This window comes from Coccinella septempunctata, chromosome 5 (assembly GCF_907165205.1).
Source record: "Coccinella septempunctata chromosome 5, icCocSept1.1, whole genome shotgun sequence".
In the NCBI taxonomy this organism is placed as follows: domain Eukaryota; kingdom Metazoa; phylum Arthropoda; class Insecta; order Coleoptera; family Coccinellidae; genus Coccinella; species Coccinella septempunctata.
Window position 1 is genome coordinate 14,580,232 of NC_058193.1, and position 22,729 is coordinate 14,602,960.

Genomic DNA, 22,729 nt, shown 5'->3' on the forward strand with positions numbered 1-22,729 from the left:
ATGTTGGATTTCCATTTTTGTATCTTTCGGATTTCCGCAAAAATAATCCATACTTTTCCATACCGCCTTAGATTCATTTTGAGTTCTATGTACTATTTTCTGTACATAATCTTGATTTGAACTATTTATAAGTTTTCGAATTTCATTCTTACATTGATTGTATTTAGGTTTTAATATTGCATTATTAGGATCTTTTTTTAACTGCCTGTAAAGGTCATTTTTTATGTTGATTGCTTTTATCATACTAGGACTAATCCATTTTTTACGAGGAGACTCATTATTTTTTATCTTTACAGAATGTGTGTTGTTATTTATATGTTCATTAAGAATTTCAATAAAGCAGTGAGTCATTTCATTCACGTTCTCTTTTTCATACATTAGTGACCATGTTTCATTTTGCAAATCCTCTCTTAATTTTACATAGTTCACATATTTTTTTACTCTTTTTTTTTTCGTTTTTATGTAGCAAAGTTTGGTGATCTGAATCCATAGTTAGAATCGTTGAAAAATGATCGGTAATAAGATATTGCAGTACACGTATCCGTTTATGTGATCTAATCGGTTTTCGAGATTGCCTTTCTTGAGGAATATATGATCTATACAGGAATTTCCTGCAGGTCTAGTGCATTTATTTTTGATGGACATGAAACCGGAGGAATATAATGTATTCCTATATTCGTCAACAAATTCATCATCTGTGAATAAATTGATATTCATGTCTCCGATCAGTATGTGTGTTTTAGCCTGGCACTTACTCTCCAAATAATTATAAAGTTCTTTATTAAAGGTATACACACATGTATCGGGAGATCTATAAATAGCTGTCAGTGTGAGATTATTTTCACCAGTTAGATTTACTTCTATTGTCATGCTTTCACCCAAAGGTATCAAATTATACGTGAATTCTATGTCTTCCTTCATGTAAACCAAAACCCCGTCATTTCTGTTGAATTTCCCCTCGTTATAAATGGTTCGATATCCAGTAATATTGAAAATTTCTAAGTTGTTTATTTGAAATGTTTCTGATAACACTATTATATCGAATTTAACTAAAAGGGTATCTAGTACTAGTAGTAATTCATCAAGGTTTTTTGCGATACTTCTAATGTTCACATGAAATATCTTGAATTGACTCTGCTTGTTTTGTTTGAAAGTGTTAATATTCTCGATAATTTTTGTATTATATTTAACCTCTTGGTATTCTCTTATGTATGGATTCATGTTCTCTTGTAATTTATGGATAAACGAATTGAAAACAAAGAAATATTAGACTGTATTACATAACTGTATTACATAACTGTATTACATAACCTTAGGATCTCGTAGAGCCAGTTCTCAACTTTCTGCTTATCTTGGGTTTTTTTTTGGGTGGTGATTTCTTCTTAGGATTTTTGTGAGTTCTTAGAATTTTTCGACTGTTAAGAGATGTCGAACATGGAGTCCCCGCAGTCGCAGCAGAAGTTTCTCCAGTATCTTCTACAGTTTCCCAGTCCCTTCCAGTATCTTCTGAACTCTTGTTTTGTGAACTTTTCCTCGAGATTGATAGACTCTCAGATGCTGAGGGTGTTGGGGGCGCACTATGAGGTTTTTTTTCTTGCTGATTATTCTTTAGGTCTTCAACCGTATATTCTCTTGTTCCAACTACTAGTCTGTTTCCACGTATGTATGATTTGAGCTTTGAGTTTGCTCTTACTTGGTGAAGATTTGTTCTTAATATTTTGAAATCATTTCGTTGAATTTCAGTCGAATCATTCGAAATGCTAACAGGTGTTTCTTTTAATCGTTTTGCTTTCGAAAATATAGCTCTCTTCTTCAAAGTTGAAATTAACTCTACCTTGATTGGGGAATTTTTAGTTTTTCCCAATCTATAGCAGTCACTTATGTCTGCTTAGGTCAAGTCAACCTCCAACAACCCAGATAACTCATCACAAACTATCTTTGGCGCCACTTTACCTTCCGGGGTATCCAACCCGAAAATGACTAAATTGTTCTTCCTATTGATTCGATCAACGCTTTCAATTTTCTCCCTTAGCGTAAAATTTTCTTGTTCCAGTTGGTCGATTCTATTTTTAAGGGAATGAATCTCCAGCACTAATCGTGTTTCGGTAGCTGCGATTGAGCTTTTTACTTCTTTCCTGCTCCGGATTATTTCTTCGTACAACTGCTTCAGTGTGAAGTCCTCGTTGTTATCCGAAGTAATTTTATCCCCCGTCATTACAATACTTAATAGAATCGTGTGTGGTAGCCTTTATTTCCTTCTCGGGTCTGCTGGCATATGCAGTCTTTGTTTACTTCGCGTACTTTGATTGATATGTCCAGCCAAAAAATCAGAACATTGGTCTCTAATTTTTTTTCATAGTAATATTTCGAAAATATTTTCCAGAAATTTGACCCTCTGCACTATTTATAAGTATATGACTCACAAATTTGAAATTAATTACTTAATGATAAACTTATACTACGGAGCGCAATTCGAAGATGTTCATCTCACGATAACGATATAATATCGTTATCGTACGCGCAGAATTATCACCGTAGAAAACTGAAATTTTTTCATATCAATTTGCTGACGTTTCAGAGATGGAAGCAGTTTAGTCGTTTCACTACAGTCACTCTAACGAGACAGTGGCGGCAATTGTGATCTCGTTTTTCATCATTTTAGCAAGAATATGGCGGATTTGGTCACGTGACGTGAGGTGAGCCAATCCGCATTCCGAATTAGAGATCTTAGCATTGAAATCTGTGCTTCTAAGCCGCCATATTCTTGATGAATTTCCAATTGTTGCCACTGTGATAGAGTCACTGTAGTTTCACGTCATTACTGAGGGAGTTTTACCCCCCTTCTATGAGCCGCACAGTATGCTGCAGCATTGGAGATAATGTCAACAAATCCTGATTTCCCTTCTTCGGCAGTTCATACAGCAGAATTCATAGGCGATATGGATCAACTCTTTGAATTCCGCAAGAAAATCTCGATTTGGGGGTAAGGAGTTAAGGCGATGTATTAGTAGAAAAAGTAGACATTTACAATTTTGGTATGCCATTTTACGGAGGATCAAAAAATGGCGATTGTGCACCCTGAAATGGGTTAAGAGTCAAAGGCTTCCAGATGTAAGGAAGGTTCGATTACCACACTTGAAGGTATAATTATGGTGTGGGATGAATGTCGTAATGTTGTGTCTATCTTTCACCTGGGGATAATTTTGCTAGTGCCAATTTTGCAACAAAGTTATGTGACATCAAGAGTGGAATCGAGAGTGACTTACCCTATGTCCTAATTGGCAAAGGATCGCGCGATCGGGCGATGGCGTTGGTCGTTGGATCGCGCGATGAAAAAATCAAACATGATTAAATAAAGCTGGCTGTCCGAATACAGCACCAAACTGGCTCGCGCGATGGAGGAGGACGCTCGCACTTGTTTGTTTCGACATCGCGTCGAGTACATCGCCTCAACGCCTAGATACAAACTTATACTTATAAAGGGTTGTGGCCGAATTGGTTACCGACTTCGAGCGTTCAATGCGATTGATCGCTCCAGAACAAGCAAGTTTGTTTTTGATCGCGCTATCGAGCGAAGGAAAATCTAATTAATGAAGTGCTGCTTTCAAGATGAATTATGAAGACGCAACTGCTGTCGATGAGGAAACCCTTTTTTTAAAATCGTTGGCTTCATATTTCAAGGGAATGGAAGTTGACCAAAAATTGAGGATGAGGAGCAAAATCGAAAACCACATCGCATATGAAATATCCCATTCTTCTTGTAGCACAGTAGTGATCCTTGAAACCTTTCATAAATATTGTTGTTATTATATTTCTATATACAAACCAGCTAAATATAATATATTCATTTTTGTCAATTTGGATGAATAAGGCATCATCATCATCAGTATGATGTGTTTGCATGAAAAAGGTTCAATAAATTTCAAGAAATTTTTTACAGACACTATGCTCATTGGATTAAAATTTTAGAAGTGAGTTGAAAAATTAATGCTAAGGTGTAACTGACGACGAACAAAATTTCATTTTGGTATTTTAAAATTAGTAACTTTATGACAGCACTTTCGCTCAATTTCCTTGCAAATGTAGTCACAGATGACACATGATGTGTTTGCATGAAAAAGGTTCAATAAATTTCAAGAAATTTTTTACAGAAACTATGCCCATTGGATTGAAATTTTAGAAGTGAGTTGAAAAATTAATGCTTACGTGTAACTGACGACGAACAAAATTTCATTTTGGTATTTTAAAATTAGTAACTTTATGACAGCACTCTCGCTCAATTTCCTTGCAAATGTAGTCACAGGTTGGAGTTGGCATTCTCGTGTAATGAAAAAACAAATCTTGCGATGCGACCGACCAACGCGAACGCCTGCTCGCGCGATCGTTTACCAATTAGGACATAGCCTTAGTTATTCTGCGTGGGGATCTCCATTGTGCCAGTGTTCAATGGGTAACAGACTTGGACTCTGATTGTGCCTTTCTTCAACCAAGTAATGCTGAAGCCAAATATTCTGAATTAATTGATGCTCTTACCCTATGCGAACTGATGCAATTTAATAGTATTTATAACACTAACCAGAGGACTCTAGATTTAATTTTATGTAATCAATTCGTTCTATCTCATTTGAGCCCTTGCTGTAGCCCTTTGGTTAGGGAGGATTGCCACCACCCTGCTTTGGAATATTTGGCAAACCTCGATTGAAATTTTCTTTCCAAACCATTAAAACCCACTTATAACTCCAGAAGAGGTGACTATAGTAATATAAAGGAGGAAATATCAGAGATTTCATGGCGTGACGTTTTTAAGGGAAATAATGTTAATAAAGATCTCGACTCATTTTATAATGTGATTAATGATATTATAAATAAATATATACCCAAAAGACGCATCTATCCTGGATTTTCACCGTACTTTTCCAGTTCCACTATTAAAATATTGAGGCGTAAAAACAAAATTTATAAAAGGTTTAAAATTTATAAGAATACAAGAGAGCTGCTGGAGTCCAGGCGCCTTCGAACTTTGTTGAAAATAATGATTAAACAAGACCATTCTAATTACATCAATTACGTCGAAGAAGAACATCCCCAAAACCCTAAACTACTGTTCAATTTAACTCTTTCAAAAAATAAAAATGAAGGTAAAAGATTTCCGTCCTCAATGTCATACAATGGTGGGACTTGTGTTTGCAACAGTTTCGCAGAATTGTTTCAGGGTGTATTTGTACCACCGGTACGGAATTCATATCCCGCGGCTGTAATGGTCGATGCACCACCTGCCTATATCTCAAACATGGTGATAACCCAAATGGAAATCGAGAAGTCCATAAGATCCTTGGATCAGACCAAGAGTGCCGGTCCTGACGGGATTCCATTTTACTTCAACCGCCGCTGTCCTGCTTTATGTTATCCTCTTCATCATATTTTCAACCTATCTTTGAGGACTGGTAATTTTCCACTTCGTTGGAAGATTACTAATGTTATCCCAGTTTTCAAGGGGGGTGATGGAGGTTCTGTAAAGAATTACAGACCTATCAGTAAATTAAATATATTTTCTAAGCTGTTGCATACTTTTGTTTACAGCCACTTGTTCCATATTGTACAAAATCAAATAATCCCTGAGCAACATGGTTTTCTGAAGGGTAAGTCTGTTCAAACTAACCTACTTGATTTTGGGGTGTAAGGGGAAAGGATGCGTTTTATAGCCTCTCCTTTCAAATGCCAACCTCACCTACTCGTGATGAACCCTATTCTTACGAACGAGGCTCTGGCGACCGAACATGAGCGGTATATCTCTGTTTCCCACAATCACCTAGCCTAAAAGTTTGCTTGAGCAGGAAATGGCACTCTGCGTTGCTTGGGTTACGTCTCAGACCTTGTCGTCTCAGGATACCTGTGCCACAGGATAATCTAGTCGCAACCGCAACCAAGGTTGCACTGACAGCGTTACCAGTGCAGCTTTAAAACATCTTCTAACGCAGCTCCTACAAAAAGATGGATCAGTCGAACAGGACAAAATTTGTATCCGAAGGTAAAATACCCTCCCATTCGGATCTCCGGGGGAGGATGCCTGAGCGAGTGAATCATCGTACAACAACCAATGAAAAGCAAATAGCTTTTGCAGCATGGAAAGTCAGAACCTTGCTAGACGACACCAAGGCCGACCGACCAGAGAGGCGTACTGCCTTAATCGGTGAGGAACTGCAGCGAACATCCATTGCAATAGTTGCCTTAAGCGAGACACGCTTCTCGGGCGAAGGTAGCTTGGTAGAACATGCTTATACTTTTTTCTGGAAGGGCTTGCCTGAAGGCCAAATCAGACAACATGGTGTAGGCTTTGCCATTAGAAACGACCTGGCCGCCAAACTAACCGAAAATCCAGTTGGCATCTCAGAACGTTTAATGACTCTACGCTTTCCTGCAGCAAACAACACGTTTGTGAACATTATTGCAGTATACGCACCCACTTTGAACTCCTCTGACAACTCAAAGGACACTTTCTACGAATCACTCGTTGCTACATTAAGTGAAATCCCAAAACGGGAACGAATTATCCTCCTTGGAGACTTCAACGCCAGAGTGGGCAGATGTCAAGACACAGAACTATGGCCGGGAATAATAGGGAAACACGGCACAGATAGCATTAATTCAAACGGAGAACGTCTGCTGGCTCTTTGTGCAAAACACAATCTTTGTATAACGAACACCTTCTTTATTACGAGACCCAATTCAAGGGGGACCTGGCGCCACCCGCGCTCAGGGCATTGGCATACTTTCGACTATGTGATCGTGAGAAGAAAAGATCTCAAAGAGGTGTTGGTCACTAAACCCAGAGCAGATCTGGAGTGGTGGACTGATCATAGGCTGGTAATCTCGAGAATGAAGATCTCAATGCTCCCCGAATACCAACGCAGGCCAAAGTTACCAAGAGAGCGCCTTTAAATCTCCAAACTACACAACCCTTCTACAAAGGAAAGCTTCACAGCTGCCGTCAAAGATAGCCTAACACCACCGGATTATGACGACGACATTGGGAGTCATTGGCTTCGCTTCAAATCATCTCTTACAAATTCAGCGAAAGAAATACTGGGCAAAGAACGCTCCCGAAAATCCCCAGACTGGTTCGCCGACAAAGAAACTCATATCGCACCCCTTCTGGAGGCAAAACACAAAGCGATGAAAACAGCAATTAACAAGCCTGGCGATGTTGCAGCCCAAAAATGTTTTATTGACATAAAACGCGTGGTCCGTCAAGAAATAAGAAAAATCAAGGACAGCTGGTGGAAAGAAAAAGCTAGGAAAATACAAGCTTACGCCGATAACTATGATTACAGGCGTTTTTTCGATGATGTTGGACACCTATAAACATGTATACGAAGCTTTAGGCCTTAGACTCAATATCGACAAAATCAAAATCCTGGTAAGTCCGCCAGAAAGCCTTCCAACAGATATCAGCCTGGAGAATGAAACTCTAGAACAGGTCGAGCAGTTCAAATACTTGGGAAGCTTCATAAATACTAGGGCAAACCTTGACACGGAAATACACAACCGTATCAATTCGGCATCACGGGCATTCTGGAAGCTAAAGGATAGAGTGTTTCAAAATCACGACCTCAATCTGAACACCAAGACAGCTGTTTACAAAGCAGTGGTCCTCCCAACGCTGTTTTACGGAAGCGAAAGCTGGACGCCCTACAGGCGACATATTAAACTGTTTGAACAAACGCAACAACGTCATCTAAGAAAGATAATGCACATCAGATGGTTCCACAAAGTTTCGAATGCAGAAGTCTTGCAACGCGCGAGTTGTACAACAATTGAGACTCAAGTAACAAGGGCCCGACTCAGATGGAGCCGCCACATTCTGAGGATGCAAGACACAAGACTCCCCAAAATAGCTCTATATGGCGAATTCACTGAGGGAGCCCGGAAACCAGGAGGCCAGTACAAGCGGTTCAAGGATACACTACATCAATCCCTAAAATCAGTTAATGCCAATCATAACTGGGAGCAACTAGCGTTAGACAGGTCACAGTGGAGGTCTTTGGTACACAGTTATAATGGAGACTCGAGAGGGATACAGCGGCGGCCAGATCTGGTTGGTGACTATCCATGCCCGGAGTGTGGTAGGATATGTAGGTCACGGTTGGGTCTCTACAGTCACAGGAGAGCACACAGTCGCAAGTAGCCCTGAAAAATTATAAGTCTGTTCGCACCTCGGTTCGCACCTTTTTTTTTTTTTTCTTTTTGTTTTTTTCCTTTTTTCGTCTTTTTGTAGATTCATTCCCGGCGACGGGATACAGCAATGAATGAATGAATGACTTGATTTTGTAACCTTTTTGCACGGAGCGACGGATGACTACTTTCAAGTTGACCTTATCCATACAGACTATAGCAAAGCATTTGATAAAATATCTCATGATGTACTTGTTAAACGTCTATCCGATGTGGGAGTGGGTGGCAGTCTTCTGGGCTGGTGTGGATCATATGTCTCCGAGACAGTGCAGTATGTTTCGGTGGACGGGTATGATACTTCGGGCTATCTTTGCACTTCTGGTGTACCGCAGGGTTCCCACCTTGGACCTCTGTTCTTCCTAATCTACATTAATAACATCATTAATCTTTCCAAACGGTGCAGGATACTCTTATATGCTGACGATTTGAAACTCTTTCTCGTCATCAAGTCTGTTCGATGACTGCGATGCTCTTCAAGAGGAGTTGAGGAGGTTCGAAGTATTCTGTAGCACACACCAACTTCATCTCAATGTGTCAAAATGTCGAGTAGTCTCTTTTTATCGTGGGAAAACTCCTATACTTTTTCCATATTTTATTGGCACTTCGGTTTTAATTAGAGTCGATCAAGTGAGAGACCTGGGCATAATACTTGATCAAAGACTCACCTTTACTCCACATATTGATAGTATCGTTAATAGCGCCAACAGGATGCTCGGATTTTTATTCAGGCAATGTAGAATGTTGAAAAGCTGTAAGTCAATCCTCAGCGTTTACTACGCCTATGTGTTCAGTAGGGTCAGTTTTGCCTCAGTAATCTGGAGTCCTCATTACAATATTCATATTAATAGAATTGAACGCATTCAGAACAAAATGCTCAGATTTTTAAGTTTGAAATGTAATTTTACTGTTCGTGAGAATGAGGACTTTTATTACCTGGCAGGTAAACATTTCAATCTTTTATCCCTTCAGGATAGACGTAGATTAAGCGATCTCCTTATGATGAAGAAAATTGTGAGCGGTGAATTGCAGGTGCCGAGTTTGTTGCAAGTTACTGGCCTTAATGTGCCAACTGTTAATCTCAGAACTTTCGAGACTTTTTTCATTCCGTTGAGGAGAACCAATGCATCGAGAAATCAACCTCTAATTCGAATGCTCCGCACCTGTAATGAACTTCGACAAGTTATTGACGTTTTTCATGGCATTGTCCTGAATTCAAAATTGCTCCTCAAAAGATATTTTCTTTCAATGTAATAAATTTTTCCTTATCTGTATTGTTTTTTGGTTGTTGTGTTGAATATAAATTTTGTTAATTAATATGTAACTGGTTAGTTCGCTTATAATGTTGAATTATGAATACTTTTTATGGGTAAATCCTGTTTGTTTTCCTTATTCAATAAATGAATGAAAAGCTGGTTTCAAATACCTGTGTACAAGAACGCTGAGCCAAGATTATGTTGAGAATCTCTTCAGTGTGATCAGGGAACTTGGCCGTGCGTCATCGTGAAGACAATAGTATAGACATCCTTGAAGAATTGAAAAATTTCTTGGATATTGAATGTGACGAAAATCGAAATTATCCCAACAATTCAGTTGACATTTCAAAATATGAATCCTCTCAACAATATTGCTGAAATTGATGACCAAGCTCTTGTATATGTTAGTGGATATTTTATTGAAAACATTTTTGGTACTTGGTTACTAGTTTTGAACATTATGAAAATGTCCAAAATATGTTGAGTGAAATAATTTTGGACATAATTTGTAATAAGTATTTCAATGATGTCAAGAAAAATTTGCGCAAAAAATATGTGACTGTAAGGTCAGTTACCAAGAAATTTCTTTATATAGATTATATATTTTAGTTTTTCGTCTGTGATAGAAGTTTTATTTGTTTTCAGAAATTGCAGTTGTTTTCTCAGCGTCTCTAATGGGATGCCCTTGATAAAATAACCTTGAAAATCAGGCATATTGGTGTGAGGTTAGAGATACCAGCTGTGATTGACGAAATATGTTCACAGACCTGACCTTATTTTGAACTTGAATATTTAAGTTTTTCGTTAATATTATACTTAAAACTACAATGGAGAATATTCACTATTTTTGATCTTTGGATATCCTTATTCTCCATAAAAAATAAAAATATTGTGTAAAAAAATTATTTCGATACCTCAATTAATATTCGAGATATGAAATTGTAAACTTGGATGCACGGCTCCAGTTCACCTTTTTGTTTTTTTTTTTGGTGTAGCAGGGGGAAAATCTGCAAGTCAGATGAACCACCCTCTCCTGAGGGGGAACAAGTGTGGGGTTTCTCACTCTCCTGAGCTCGAGACCCACTAAAAACCCTCAACTGAATTTTGGTTCCGAGCATTTGCCTATAAATCGTTCATCTCTTAGTCGGTTTTCTTCTCGCACACTATTGTGCTGGGGTTAATGTGTTTATCCTCTATTGAATTAACACTTTATTGAATTTTTCAATAAGTTTCTGTTGTTATTTTAATCTCTTTTTAATTGATCTCTTGGTCTCCTTCGGTAAATTCGCATTCTCCTTTTATCTTCCTCTGGGTCGTAGTCCACTAGTCTCCTGAGTTCTTGGTTCGGATGGTTTTTCGCTGTTTCGAATAATTTCTCCGCTTTTTTGTTCATGAATTTCATTATGGTTTCCCATTTCAGGTCCTTATAAATCTGTCTATTTCTGACAAACCACGGTGCATCTATTGCACATCGAAGCAGCTTATTTTCAGTGGCCTGAATTCTTTTGATATGGCTCTTTGCCGCGAAACCCCAGACAGCTGATCCATAAGTCAGTTGAGGCCTAGCAACGGCTTCGATTATCTTCAATTTTGTCTCCTTAGACATGTGGCTGCTTCTTCCTCTCAGAGGGTAGAGTCTATTCATCGCTGCTTTCGTTTTGTCGATTGCTTGTTTGATATGACTTTTCCAAGTAAGTCCTTTGTCAAGCGTTATTCCTGAATATTTGGCTTCATTTTTCCAGTCGATTTCTTCGCCCTCAACTTCCAGTTTCGTTGTAGGTCGCAGTCTTCTCTTCTGTAGTAATATTGCTTGGCTTTTTTGTCCATTGAGCTTGATTTTATACTTTATGCACCAGTTGTTTCGTCAATCGTTTCTTGTACAACTCGTTCTATTACTTCTGGGTTGCGGTGTCGAGTTGCTATTCCTGTGTCGTCAGCATAAAACGTTAGCATGGTTCTTGGATTTTTCGGAATATCGTGGATGTATATGTTGTACAGAAGTGGCCCAAGTACTGATCCTTGGGGTACTCCAGCCTTTATTTCTCTTGTTGAGGAGCATTTTCCTCCCACTTTCACGTAAAATCTTCTATTTTTGAGATAATTCTTGATCAACTTGCATATTTTGATCGAATATCCAGCACATCTCATCTTATATATTAATCCTTCATACCATACTCTGTCGAATGCTCTGGCGACGTCTAGTAAAACAAGACCTGTAGCTTGTTCTATTTGGAATCCCTCTGTAATGTATTCTGTGAGCCTTAATAATTGTTGCTCTGTTGAATGCTCTCTTCTGAATCCAAACAGTTCTGGCGGTATTAGTTTCAGATTTTCGGTTTCCTCATTTAGCCTCGTGGCGATAATTCTTTCTACTACTACGACACTAGACTTATCGGTCTGTAGTTTTGTGGGAACTTCTTCTCTTTGAATGGTTTATTGAACACTATGACTTCCGCTATTTTCCATTTTTCCGGGTAGTGTTCTGTCCTCATAATTCCATTCGCGATATTTGTTACAGCAGCTATACCTTTTCTAGGTAATTCCTTTAACATAACATTCTTTATTTTATCGCTTCCGGGAGCTTTCCTCCTCATTAAACTTCTAATTATTTGCCTGATTTCATTTGGCGTTGTTGGTTTGTCTATTTCAGCAGCCGCTGGTAATTCATCCATTGCTTTTTCATTTTTTTCAAGCAGTTCTTCTAACTTTTCATTATCGTCGTCTATCCTGTAATCTATTCTCGATTCTCGTTCGATCGAGTCCGCCAATGCATCTGCCTTATCAGTATTGGTAAACGCCATTCCCCTTTCTCCGTGTAAGGGTGGAATTTTAGTCTTTTCTCCTCGTAGGCTTTTTTGCATTCTCCACGCAGAATGATCGATTGTATTCAGTTCTTGAACCATCTGCTTGTTCTTAGATCTTTCAGAGCATTTTTCAGAACTTGGTTATGGCGGTTGAGGTTCCTTTTGTCCAGATCATTTTTATTCATCCGATATATTCTTCTGAGTCTTCGATTTTCTCGTATAAGATTTTTTACTTCTTTAGGCGTATCGCCATGCGGATGACTTGGTGCTGGTCTCTTCACTCTTCTCGTGCTTTTTTCGTAAGCTTTCGATATAATCTCTTCCAGTTTATCAACCGCACATTCCAGATCGTCTGGAGTGCTCATTGTTGGAATTTCTGTTATTCCCGATTGTATTAAATTGGATGTATTTATCCCAATTGGTATATTCTCTTATTTCCAGCAGTTTTTCTCTTGGTTCTTCTCCAATTGTCAATTCCACGGGATTGTGGTTTGAGGTTCCATCTTCCAAAGTTTCAATAGAGAATTCTTGAGTTATATTTTTCAATATCGCGATATCCATTACATCTGGTATTTCTCTACCAAAAGCAAGATATGTCGGTAACTCTGGTCCAATCACTATGGCATTTTGTTTTTCGGCGAAATCCTTGAGTTTTTTGCCATTTCTATCATCTGTTATGCTGTTCCATAATGGGGATTCACAGTTGAAATCTCAGATGCAGATTTTCGGGTTTGTTCCTTCCAACATGTTGTTTATCTCTTCTTCCAATAAATTGTTTTGTGGTGGCTTATATGCCGAGGTAACTTTCAAGTTTTTGTCATAATAGTCATAATAAATATTCCAACAACTGATTCAAACAATTTATGAACGTACAGTGTTTAACAGTGGTTAAGTACATTTGTAGTTAAAAACTAAAAACAAAATATTTATAAATACAAATATATAATACAAACAACAATGAATAATTTCGGAAGAAATGAGCAGCAAAAATAGATATTCTCAGCAAGTATGTATCAGGAGGGTGGTTGACACTTTCGTATCCTCATGAACTTTCAGCTTTCTTACTTAAATCATCGTATTTCTTTTACTTTCCTCGTAATCTTTTTGCAGAAAATGTCCTATAGAATCCTGGTCGCCCCCAATTATTTTTATTCTGCCTCTCAAATTGTAAGTTCTTTGAAAAAGAGAAATGCAATTTCTAACCTCCGACAATTTACAAAATTGATCTGATTACTTTTCATCTGTCCATTCCATGCATAGAAAAAAATCATTGATCGTATATGCTACTTCTAAGATGTCTAAAACTCTGGTGTATTCGATTTTGTTTTTAATTGCGTGGGGATATGGGATCAGTTTAGTTTTTGCCACTGTAGGTAGCGCTGTTTAGAATTTGACAGAGCATTATCAATTGACATTTGAAAATAACTTGAATACTTTCCTACGACTTACGAATATGTTGTATTTATAAGCGATTATTGGTGTCTGAAAATGTATTAGTTTAGAGAAAGGGATATAGAGCATTCATTCATTCGTCGTTCAGTAAGTTCAGTTTTCTATAAGGACGATCAAGAACTACAGCCAAGAATTCAGTGTTGTTGGAATTAGGGGCAGCACCAAATCAGATGAACGAACATTCGGGACGTATATAGCTAAGTTTTATGGCAACTTCAGCAATATTTCAAAGGAACTGTATTGGACATACGTAATGTGAATTGTAGGCATGTATTGAGAAACAGAAATACATTGTAAATCTATTTTAGTCTATTCTTCAAATATTATTCATGAGTAGATATAGTGAAAATTCCCTTTCCGTCAACTGAATGTATTGAATATATTAATTTCCATTAATAAAACTATATTTTATTGAAATCATATTGAATTACCCCCTCATGAATTCAATTTATCAAACGGAAATTATCTTGAAAAATAGTAAATACTCCTTCGAACCCTTATTCGATAGTGTTGAAGTATTGACAGATTTGGTTTTACAACGAAAATTAAACTGTAAATCACAAATACTCCTTAACAGCTGACAAAATGGGCCAGTTCATATTTTGAATTCGTTGATCGATATTTGATATAAACCCAAAACAAAATAAAGCGAGAGAGTATAATTGGACTTCCTTTGGTAGAACAAGGATAGAACCAAAGAGTAACAACTGTTACTCTTTGATAGAACGAAGCAAATGACATGGTGGCGCCGCCACGAAACTGATCCCATATCTCCGATTTTCTGAAATGTTGATGCTTGCAAAAAGTGACAAGTGCACACATCAGTATTTTAGACATCTTAGCTACTTCTCTCGACATCCTCCTACATTTATGGCAAAATATTCTTCTGTTCGAAAGGGAAGTTTGAACACTTTTTTCGTTATCATCCTAACCACTGACTTGTGTAGAAGCTGTACGAATTATTTCTTCATAGTTACCACCATGACAGAAAACCCTAGCAATTTTACATCAAGCTGAGAAATTCGTTATCATAAGATTTGTTAGCAGTTCTGTAAGGGTCGTGATACAAGATATTACCTTCAAATTATTGGGTAACCTTTGTTCTTCTTGAACTGCTTTCATAAGTTTACATCTTAATTCAAAAACTAGGTCATTTTTTCAGACTCATGGAAAAAGTGGTGACAAAGGTAAATATTAGGATGTGTTAGTTAGCATAATAGTTTTGTTACTTTTTCCGAAGATCGAATAATACACCTTGATTAATCAACTGATTTATTTCTCCAACTCGACAACATGCCAAGCCGATACTCGATACACATCTGTCCGCGGCCGGACGATTACGGCGTTATCGCAAAAAATATGTCAAATACATAAAAGGAAACATAGAAAACAAAATGATATACAGAGTGGCTCAAACATTACCACCCACTTCATTTTATTTTATAAAATGATAGATTCAAAAGCACTGTCGTGACAAGAAAATGCAACATACAGAAATACATATATGTGAATATGACCTTAACAAGCATCTTTACAAAGCAGTACCAGCTTAGTTATAGGTCTTATTAGCTCAGTAGTAGCAGTACGTATCTTTACAACTCTAACTAGTTTATCGGACCCAGGATAAGTATCAATTACCTTGGCAAGAGGCCACTTAGCAGGCGGACAATTTTCATTCGTTAAAAGAACGAGATCACCAGCTTGAATTACTGACTGTTCAGTTTGCCACTTGTACCGCGTTTGAAGAGTTTGCAAGTACTCTTGAGACCATTGTCTCCACCAATCTTGAAGCATCTGTTGAATTTGTTTCCAACGCTGCATAGGAGGAATTCTTTCATCTGAAAGAGAAGGTTCAGGTACGATGTAAGAAGCGGATTGTATCAAAAAATGAGCAGGAGTCAGTGACTGGATATCTGACAAATCCTCGTACAGCGGCAAAAGTGGACGAGAGTTCAAACAGGCCTCGAGCTGGGTTAAAAGAGTGTAAAACTCCTCGAACGTAAGTGTGTGACTTCCCACAACACGACGTAAGTGGTGTTTGGTAGACTTTACCGCAGCCTCCCAAATGCCACCAAAATGGGGAGCAGCAGGTGGATTAAAATGCCATTGCGTGGATTCATCACTGAGTTTCTTGGTGATGTCCTTTATAAAAGACGATGATTTTTTATACAGCTCCTTGAGCTCTTTGTCAGCGCCAATGAACGTCGTTCCTTGATCACTATAGAGATCTGTGCAATGACCTCGCCTTGAAGTAAACCGACGAAAAGCAGCAATGAAATCGGCACTACTATAACCGGACACCAATTCGAGGTGTACGGCCTTCGTGCACAAGCAAATGAACACAGCAATATAACCCTTCAACGCAGTCTTACCCCTACCCTTGGAGGACCTTATGAGATATGGGCCGGCATAATGTACACCAGACTTGGAAAACGGCCTGGAAGGTTTTGTTCGGAAGGAAGGCAATGTACCAAGCTTCTGGTAACTAAAAGTACCACGATATCGGATGCAGGTTGTACATTCTCTCATCACCTTTTTTACTAGCTGTCTGCAGCGAATAATCCAATATTCCTGCCTCAAACTACTGATGGTTAGCTTCAAACCACCGTGCAAAGATTTAGCATGGGCATTTCGAATAAGAAGCAAAGTGAAGTAACTATCAAACGGTATTATCAACGGATGTTTTTCTTCAAAGTTCAAATTAGCGTTATGTAGGCGGCCATTTACTCTCAATAATCCTTCGTGAATAAAAGGGTCAAGTTTAGTGAGGGAGTTGGACTTAGAGAGTTGTTGGTTTTTCGAAAGAAAGTTCAATTCTTGATCGAAAAAGGTGCGCTGAACAATGTAAACACAAGTAAGTCGCGATCTAGTGAGTTCGTCAGTGGTTAATTCAGGAGAAGAGTAAACAGTTTCGCTGATAGAAAACCATTTACAGGAATTTAAAGTCAATCGAGCCTTCAATGATGGTACCTTGTTTGAAGTGATGCATATAAAACGCAGCACATAGCCCAGAGTTCGAACCAACTTGGTCAGCGAAGAGTAGTTTTCAATTACACTCCAAGTTTGAGGAACATCACTCTTACAAGAAACAAGAAGAGCACTCGCATTATCTCTTTCAGAATTGCTGTTTGATTCGACATTAAATAATAATGATAAATTGTGTAGCCAAGGTGGACCTGCCCACCAGAGCTCATGATCTATCAACGCTTGAGCACTAATTCCTCTAGAAGCACAGTCAGCAGGGTTTTCATGGGACTTGACATGTCTCCATGTGGCATGGGGACACTGTGAATGGATCTTGGAGCAGCGGTTAGCGGCAACAATGTTATCAAGTACAAAGCAAAATTGTAAATTAAGGAAATCTCCACTAAGAATTATTTGAAATATGCAAACAGCTCAAAAATAAGAGATCTAAGAAAACGATTATTGGGAAGCAAATTTCCTCAAATAAGTTTCCAAAGCAAGCATTCTCCGAAAAGAAATACCAAATTATAATAAATCAAGTTTCAATCAATCAAATTCATAACAGTCTCTACAAGTAGAAACAGTAAAATTCAAGCACAATAGCTTCCTTTCAATGGTAGAACGAAAAAATATATATTTCACAATTTGATAATGCAAGCAAGTATATGGCAATTCAATAGCAGAATGAAAAAAATATATATCAACTTCACAAATTGATAATCTAAGCAAGTAAATTTCATTCAATAGCAGAACGAAGAAAAATATATCAAAGTCACAAATTGATAATGCAAGCAATTACGTAAATTTCAACAATTTCCTTCAGCACCACAAATTATTATAACAACTGCGAAGCCAAAGCAAACTATAATAAAGCAATTAGTATATTTGTTCAAGCAAGCGAGCAGATCTTCAGCAGCAGAATTTGAATAAACAGCAAATGTTTATTCCAATAGTAATTCAAGTTTTAGCGAAGTTTAAAAGGAAATTATATCTGAAAAAACTCTCTTTTAAATAATTAAAACAAACTGTAATTGTTCATTCCGAAGCAAAGCATAAGTTTCATATTTTCAATGAAGTCTGAATAAGTCTCAAAATAACATCACTGAAGTTAAAGTCTCCAATTCAAAAGCGTTCAATTCACTATAGGCATACTAAATGTTCACAATCGTCGATTCCGTTTCGTCTCCTCGAAACAGGATGACACAAAACGGATTTTCAGCATGAATGTTTATTCCTCACAAATATGAAATGTCCATTATTGGATGCAGATAAATTTCCGAAATTCCGCATTAATTATCAGAAAAACTCTCTTATCCTACCTGGTTGCAGTTGTAAACAAGTTTTTCTACCTTATGGATAGCGGATTCGAGTTGTCGCAGTATCTTCGTAATAAAGGAATTACTCCATTTTCTTCAGAATGTGAATGTCACAATTTCTTAAACTCTTCTTTTCGTCTTTTCGAAGAATTCTAGCTTCAATATCCGGTTCGCTAGAACCACTTAATGTTAGTTAGCATAATAGTTTTGTTACTTTTTCCGAAGATCGAATAATACACCTTGATTAATCAACTGATTTATTTCTCCAACTCTACAACATGCCAAGCCGATACTCGATACACATCTGTCCGCGGCCGGACGATTACGGCGTTATCGCAAAAAATATGTCAAATACATAAAAGGAAACATAGAAAACAAAATGATATACAGAGTGGCTCAAACAGGATGGTAGTATAATAACACTGCTTGCTTGTACCAAATGTATATAAAAAGATCATCAGAGTGGAATAATCGAAATTAATCTGTACTCGAGCCTTTCAAATCGGAACATTTTTCATTCTTACTGTCAGTTCTACAGAAGAGAAGAGGGTTTCCTAAGTGAGAACTGCGCCTTAAAGTAAAAATACCATATACTCGATATACAGGTTTAGAACTATTAAGAGGCTGACTATAGGAATATCGAAAACTGTTAAAAATGAAGGGTGGCTTAAATTACAAAAGGGTAGTACACCAGTATAATCGCTATATAGGATTATGACTACACACCGAATTTCGTGTAGTTAGCTCCAAAAACATGTGAGTTATGAAGAAAAAATGATAATCTGGATTTTCAGTTTTTTCGAGATATCTCAGGAACCATCAGAGCTACTTGGGAACCGTTCACACCAACCCACTCATCCTTGAATAACGCAACATTTTCGTAAGTTAAGCTAATCTGTATTTCTAACGGTTTTCGATATCCCTGTAGTCCCCCTCTATATAGTTCTAACCCTGTATTATGTGAAAAGTGTGTGATATCTGGAAACCGTAGAAAATGTTATAAAAAACACCTACCTTATTTCAGACCATTGATGTGATTTCCGGAAGTTTCCGGACTTCTGACGCAGTTCGAAATTTCATTGTTCTCGTATATTGAATTCTGCCTCGATGCCTCTTAAACCTGTTTGTAACTGCCGAGAATTGTCTGGAGAATTCTCTACCAAATTTTGGTAAGAAAAATTTTGGCAGAGATTATTTTGTATGCAACTGAACAGAGAATTCTACCGAAAAGCGTAAGGTCAAAATTTCTCCTTCTTTGTTCCAATGATCTTAATCCCAGATTTTGTCGCACAATCTCATAACTAAAATCCGAGAGCGACATATTACATTTGAACGTTACCCAGCGTAAAAATTTTTTCAGAACCCGTTCAATATTATTTATGTGCACATGATAGTAAGGTGACCAAACTACAGAAGAATATTCTAATATGCTTCTTACCAATTGGATGTATACACTATTTTCATCGCCTGAGTATCGTTGAAGTCTCTCATATTTCTTTTAATTAATCCCAACATTCTGAACATTGACCAAAAATTGAACCTGAGGAACAAAGTTGAACTTTCGGTCGAAGTAATTAAAAATTATTGGAAATTGTAATCTGTATAATCTCATTGTTTGGCATTTATCGATATTAAATTCCATGTCATTTTCAAAACACCATCTCGATACACTGTCCAAATCACTCTGTAGTAGTTAACAGTCTTCCATACTTAAAATGGTTCGAAATATTTTAAAATCATCGACAAATAGGAGAAAAAGGTAAAATTTTAAAACCTTTTTTATGTCAAAGCATAGAAAGAGTAAACATGATAATGGAGAACCCTGCGGCACCCCTGATTCAACCTGCATTTCTCCAGACAGTACATTGGAAATCTTGACTCTCAGTTTTCCTCCCTGGATTCGATCCGAGATCCAATCTATTAGTGGTGATTCCACACCCAACCTTCTAAGCTTAAGGATGAGTAACCAATGCGCCACCCTATCATAGGCCTTTGAAAAGTCTGTATATATATAGCATCTGTTTGGGTTCTATTTTTAACGGATCTTATTATGTGGTCAGCATATGTTATAAGGTTGGTAGTAACAGATCTTTTGGCTATAAAACCGTGTTGTTCTTCAATTAGAATATGCTTGAATACGGTTGTGAGTTTTTTCGCTAGAAAGGCATCCAGGGTCTTTGGGATATAGGATGATTTACATATTGGCCTGTAGTTTTCTATATCGCATCTATCTCCATTCTTGAAAACAGGGGTTATATAGCTTGTCTTCCAGCATTCAGGATAGGTTCCGGTACTCAATGATAAATTGAATATTTTACATACAGGCTCAGCTAACTTGACGAAAATCGGCCCAGGAAGAACAGCAAACCCAAACTCTAATTCTAAGTGTACGTAATTACACTAATCATAAAACTTTCAAAACTTTTAAATAACAAAACTAACTATTCAAAATGATAATATCAGACGTGTGCACATGTACGAGCTCGATATCGAACGTTCGTAATTATGATGACGTGACGAGATTATATACCTAAGTATTGTTTCTCTCTAATTTTTTTTATTTGTTTTATGTTTTGAGATTGTTATGGTGATAACATACAATAATAATGAGAATAAAATATAAGACTGGTTGAAAAACTCACATTACTGATTTGAATTTCAAGATATTATATTATAGGAATTTCAAATTCTGCGAGTTTGTGTTGTTTTGTTTAAATGTATCAATGCTTATGACTGTAAAAAGCCTTCCGTGGTAGCACTGAGGATAGAATGAAAATCCGAAAGCTTTGTAAGAAAACAAAAGAGTTTTTTTATCAAACCGGTTGTGATAGACTTTTCGTACTCTGGCAGCTCCTTACGGTTGCTCGGGCGCCAGTGGGGCAATCAGTCAAACCCCACGTCTCTCACAGAATCCCCAAAGAATTGGAGAGCCCGGGTAGACTTGAGTATCAGTGGAGAAGGGTATCGATGAAGACTAAGGCGGTAGCGTCTTCTAAGTGTCTGCTTTTCAACGGTCTTTAGGCGTCAGAAAGAGTACTTACCTCTTCTAACTAAACTCTTAGATGAAACTGATTTAATAAATAGACTCTCACTGGCAAAATAATTGGCAACAAAAATAAATGTTCAACTATTTATTTCTATTAAAATAAACTGTACACAAAAGAAAATAGACAGGTACTCTAAATCGTGGACGTCAACGGCTGTGTCTGGTCGGCGCAGGACGGCTGGCAAAATTTCACTTCAGGAAAATGGACGGTTTCGGAAATATACGGAAGTAAGTCAAGCCTCAATTAAACTAAGTGCAAAGAAACATGCACGGTTTCGGAAAAATATTTCAACTAAGGCAAGACACAATTGAATGAAAAGTACGAACGGTTTTAAAAATAATAAACGGAATTCAGTCAGGTCAAAATTTAAAAAAACACCAGTTCACCGGGGTACGGCCTCTATCTCTGTCTCGGTGGTTTGTCTATGATCCGGTGTCCTTCGGTCTCTCTCTCTCTCTCTCGGTGACCTCAAGCTGGCTGGCTGTCAAACAGCGGCCACAGAGGCCGGCGGTAAGGGTATTTGACGGTTATGGAATCCCAACTCTATGCTCGGCGAATCTAACCTATAACTATAATTCAAACGGTTGGAAATCGGGATGAAACGGTCAAATATTCAGGAATCGGAGAAATCAGGGGGGCCCAACGTCCTCCTGGGACCCAAATGTCACCCTACGGTAACGGAAAGCTATATACAGCAGGAAATGGTCAATCTACGGTTAATTCGGATTTTCAGCCAAGCAAAAGTCTAGAGAGAATATTATTCCATAAAGGTGCAATGAAGCGGTAATAATTTCAACAATCACTTGCCTTAGATTTTCCTTTGATTCGTAAGTACGGTTTTACAAACTTTGCACACACTCCACTCGTTCACCTCTCAACAACGATTCATACTGATCTTGACCTTCAGCGACGGAACTCGAAGAAGTAGGTACCCCGGAAAATTGTCCCCACCATGGGTAACTCAGTCCCCCATTGGATAAACTCAAATTGTTCGATAAATCAACGGGCTCGGAAAGAGACAGAAACAATTGAAGAGAAGGAAAAACGGAACAAGTTGAAAGACCTTTTTCGAGTCAGAAAAAGTACGGTTCAACGGAAAAAATTCTAAAATATATGAATTCTGAAAACAAGATATATTCGGTCTCCGCTACAAATATGGGACTGGTCGGTGGAAAACAATGACATGAAATCAATCGGTAAATCCCCCCTATGATAATTTAACGGTTTTCTTCCGAAATACTTCGATTGTCAGGTCCTATTAAGAAAGTATCGGTAGAGAAATTTCCTTTTCGTGGCGGGGTAAAATCTGCCTCGTCACATCCCCCTCCTTCGTCGGCAAAAAAAAATAAAACGAAGTTTTATTTTTTTTTTTTTCAACCCCCCTGGGTATCGTTGCGGTATTTCTAAATGTCGGTTTCAGCCTGTGAAAGCTGCGGGGTTATTGAACTCGGCGTCATTTCATGACCTGATGAACTCAAACGGTAATTAAAAAAAAACTGTCGGTTGGCGTATCCACCATGTCGGTAAGAAGACTTAGCCTTCTCGGATTTTCAAATTGGAAAATTATTCGGTCAGGTTCTTAACGGCATATACCTTTCAATCCCAGGGGATTTCAGGTCCTTTATGTGGATGTGTCTGACAACCTTACCACTGCCATCCTT

At 37.8% G+C, this 22,729-nt stretch overlaps 2 protein-coding genes across 2 annotated transcripts in view; both read right to left on the reverse strand.

Annotated features, from left to right (window-relative positions):
- Positions 1–22,729, reverse strand: part of LOC123312907 (aromatic-L-amino-acid decarboxylase) — a 602,665-nt gene that overhangs the window by 524,165 nt on the left and 55,771 nt on the right. The gene's annotated exons all lie outside the window — the stretch shown is intronic.
- On the reverse strand, positions 15,260–16,270 carry LOC123314027. Its single transcript, XM_044899138.1, has one exon. The coding sequence runs from the start codon at positions 16,268–16,270 to the stop codon at positions 15,260–15,262; it is 1,011 nt and encodes a 336-aa protein (XP_044755073.1).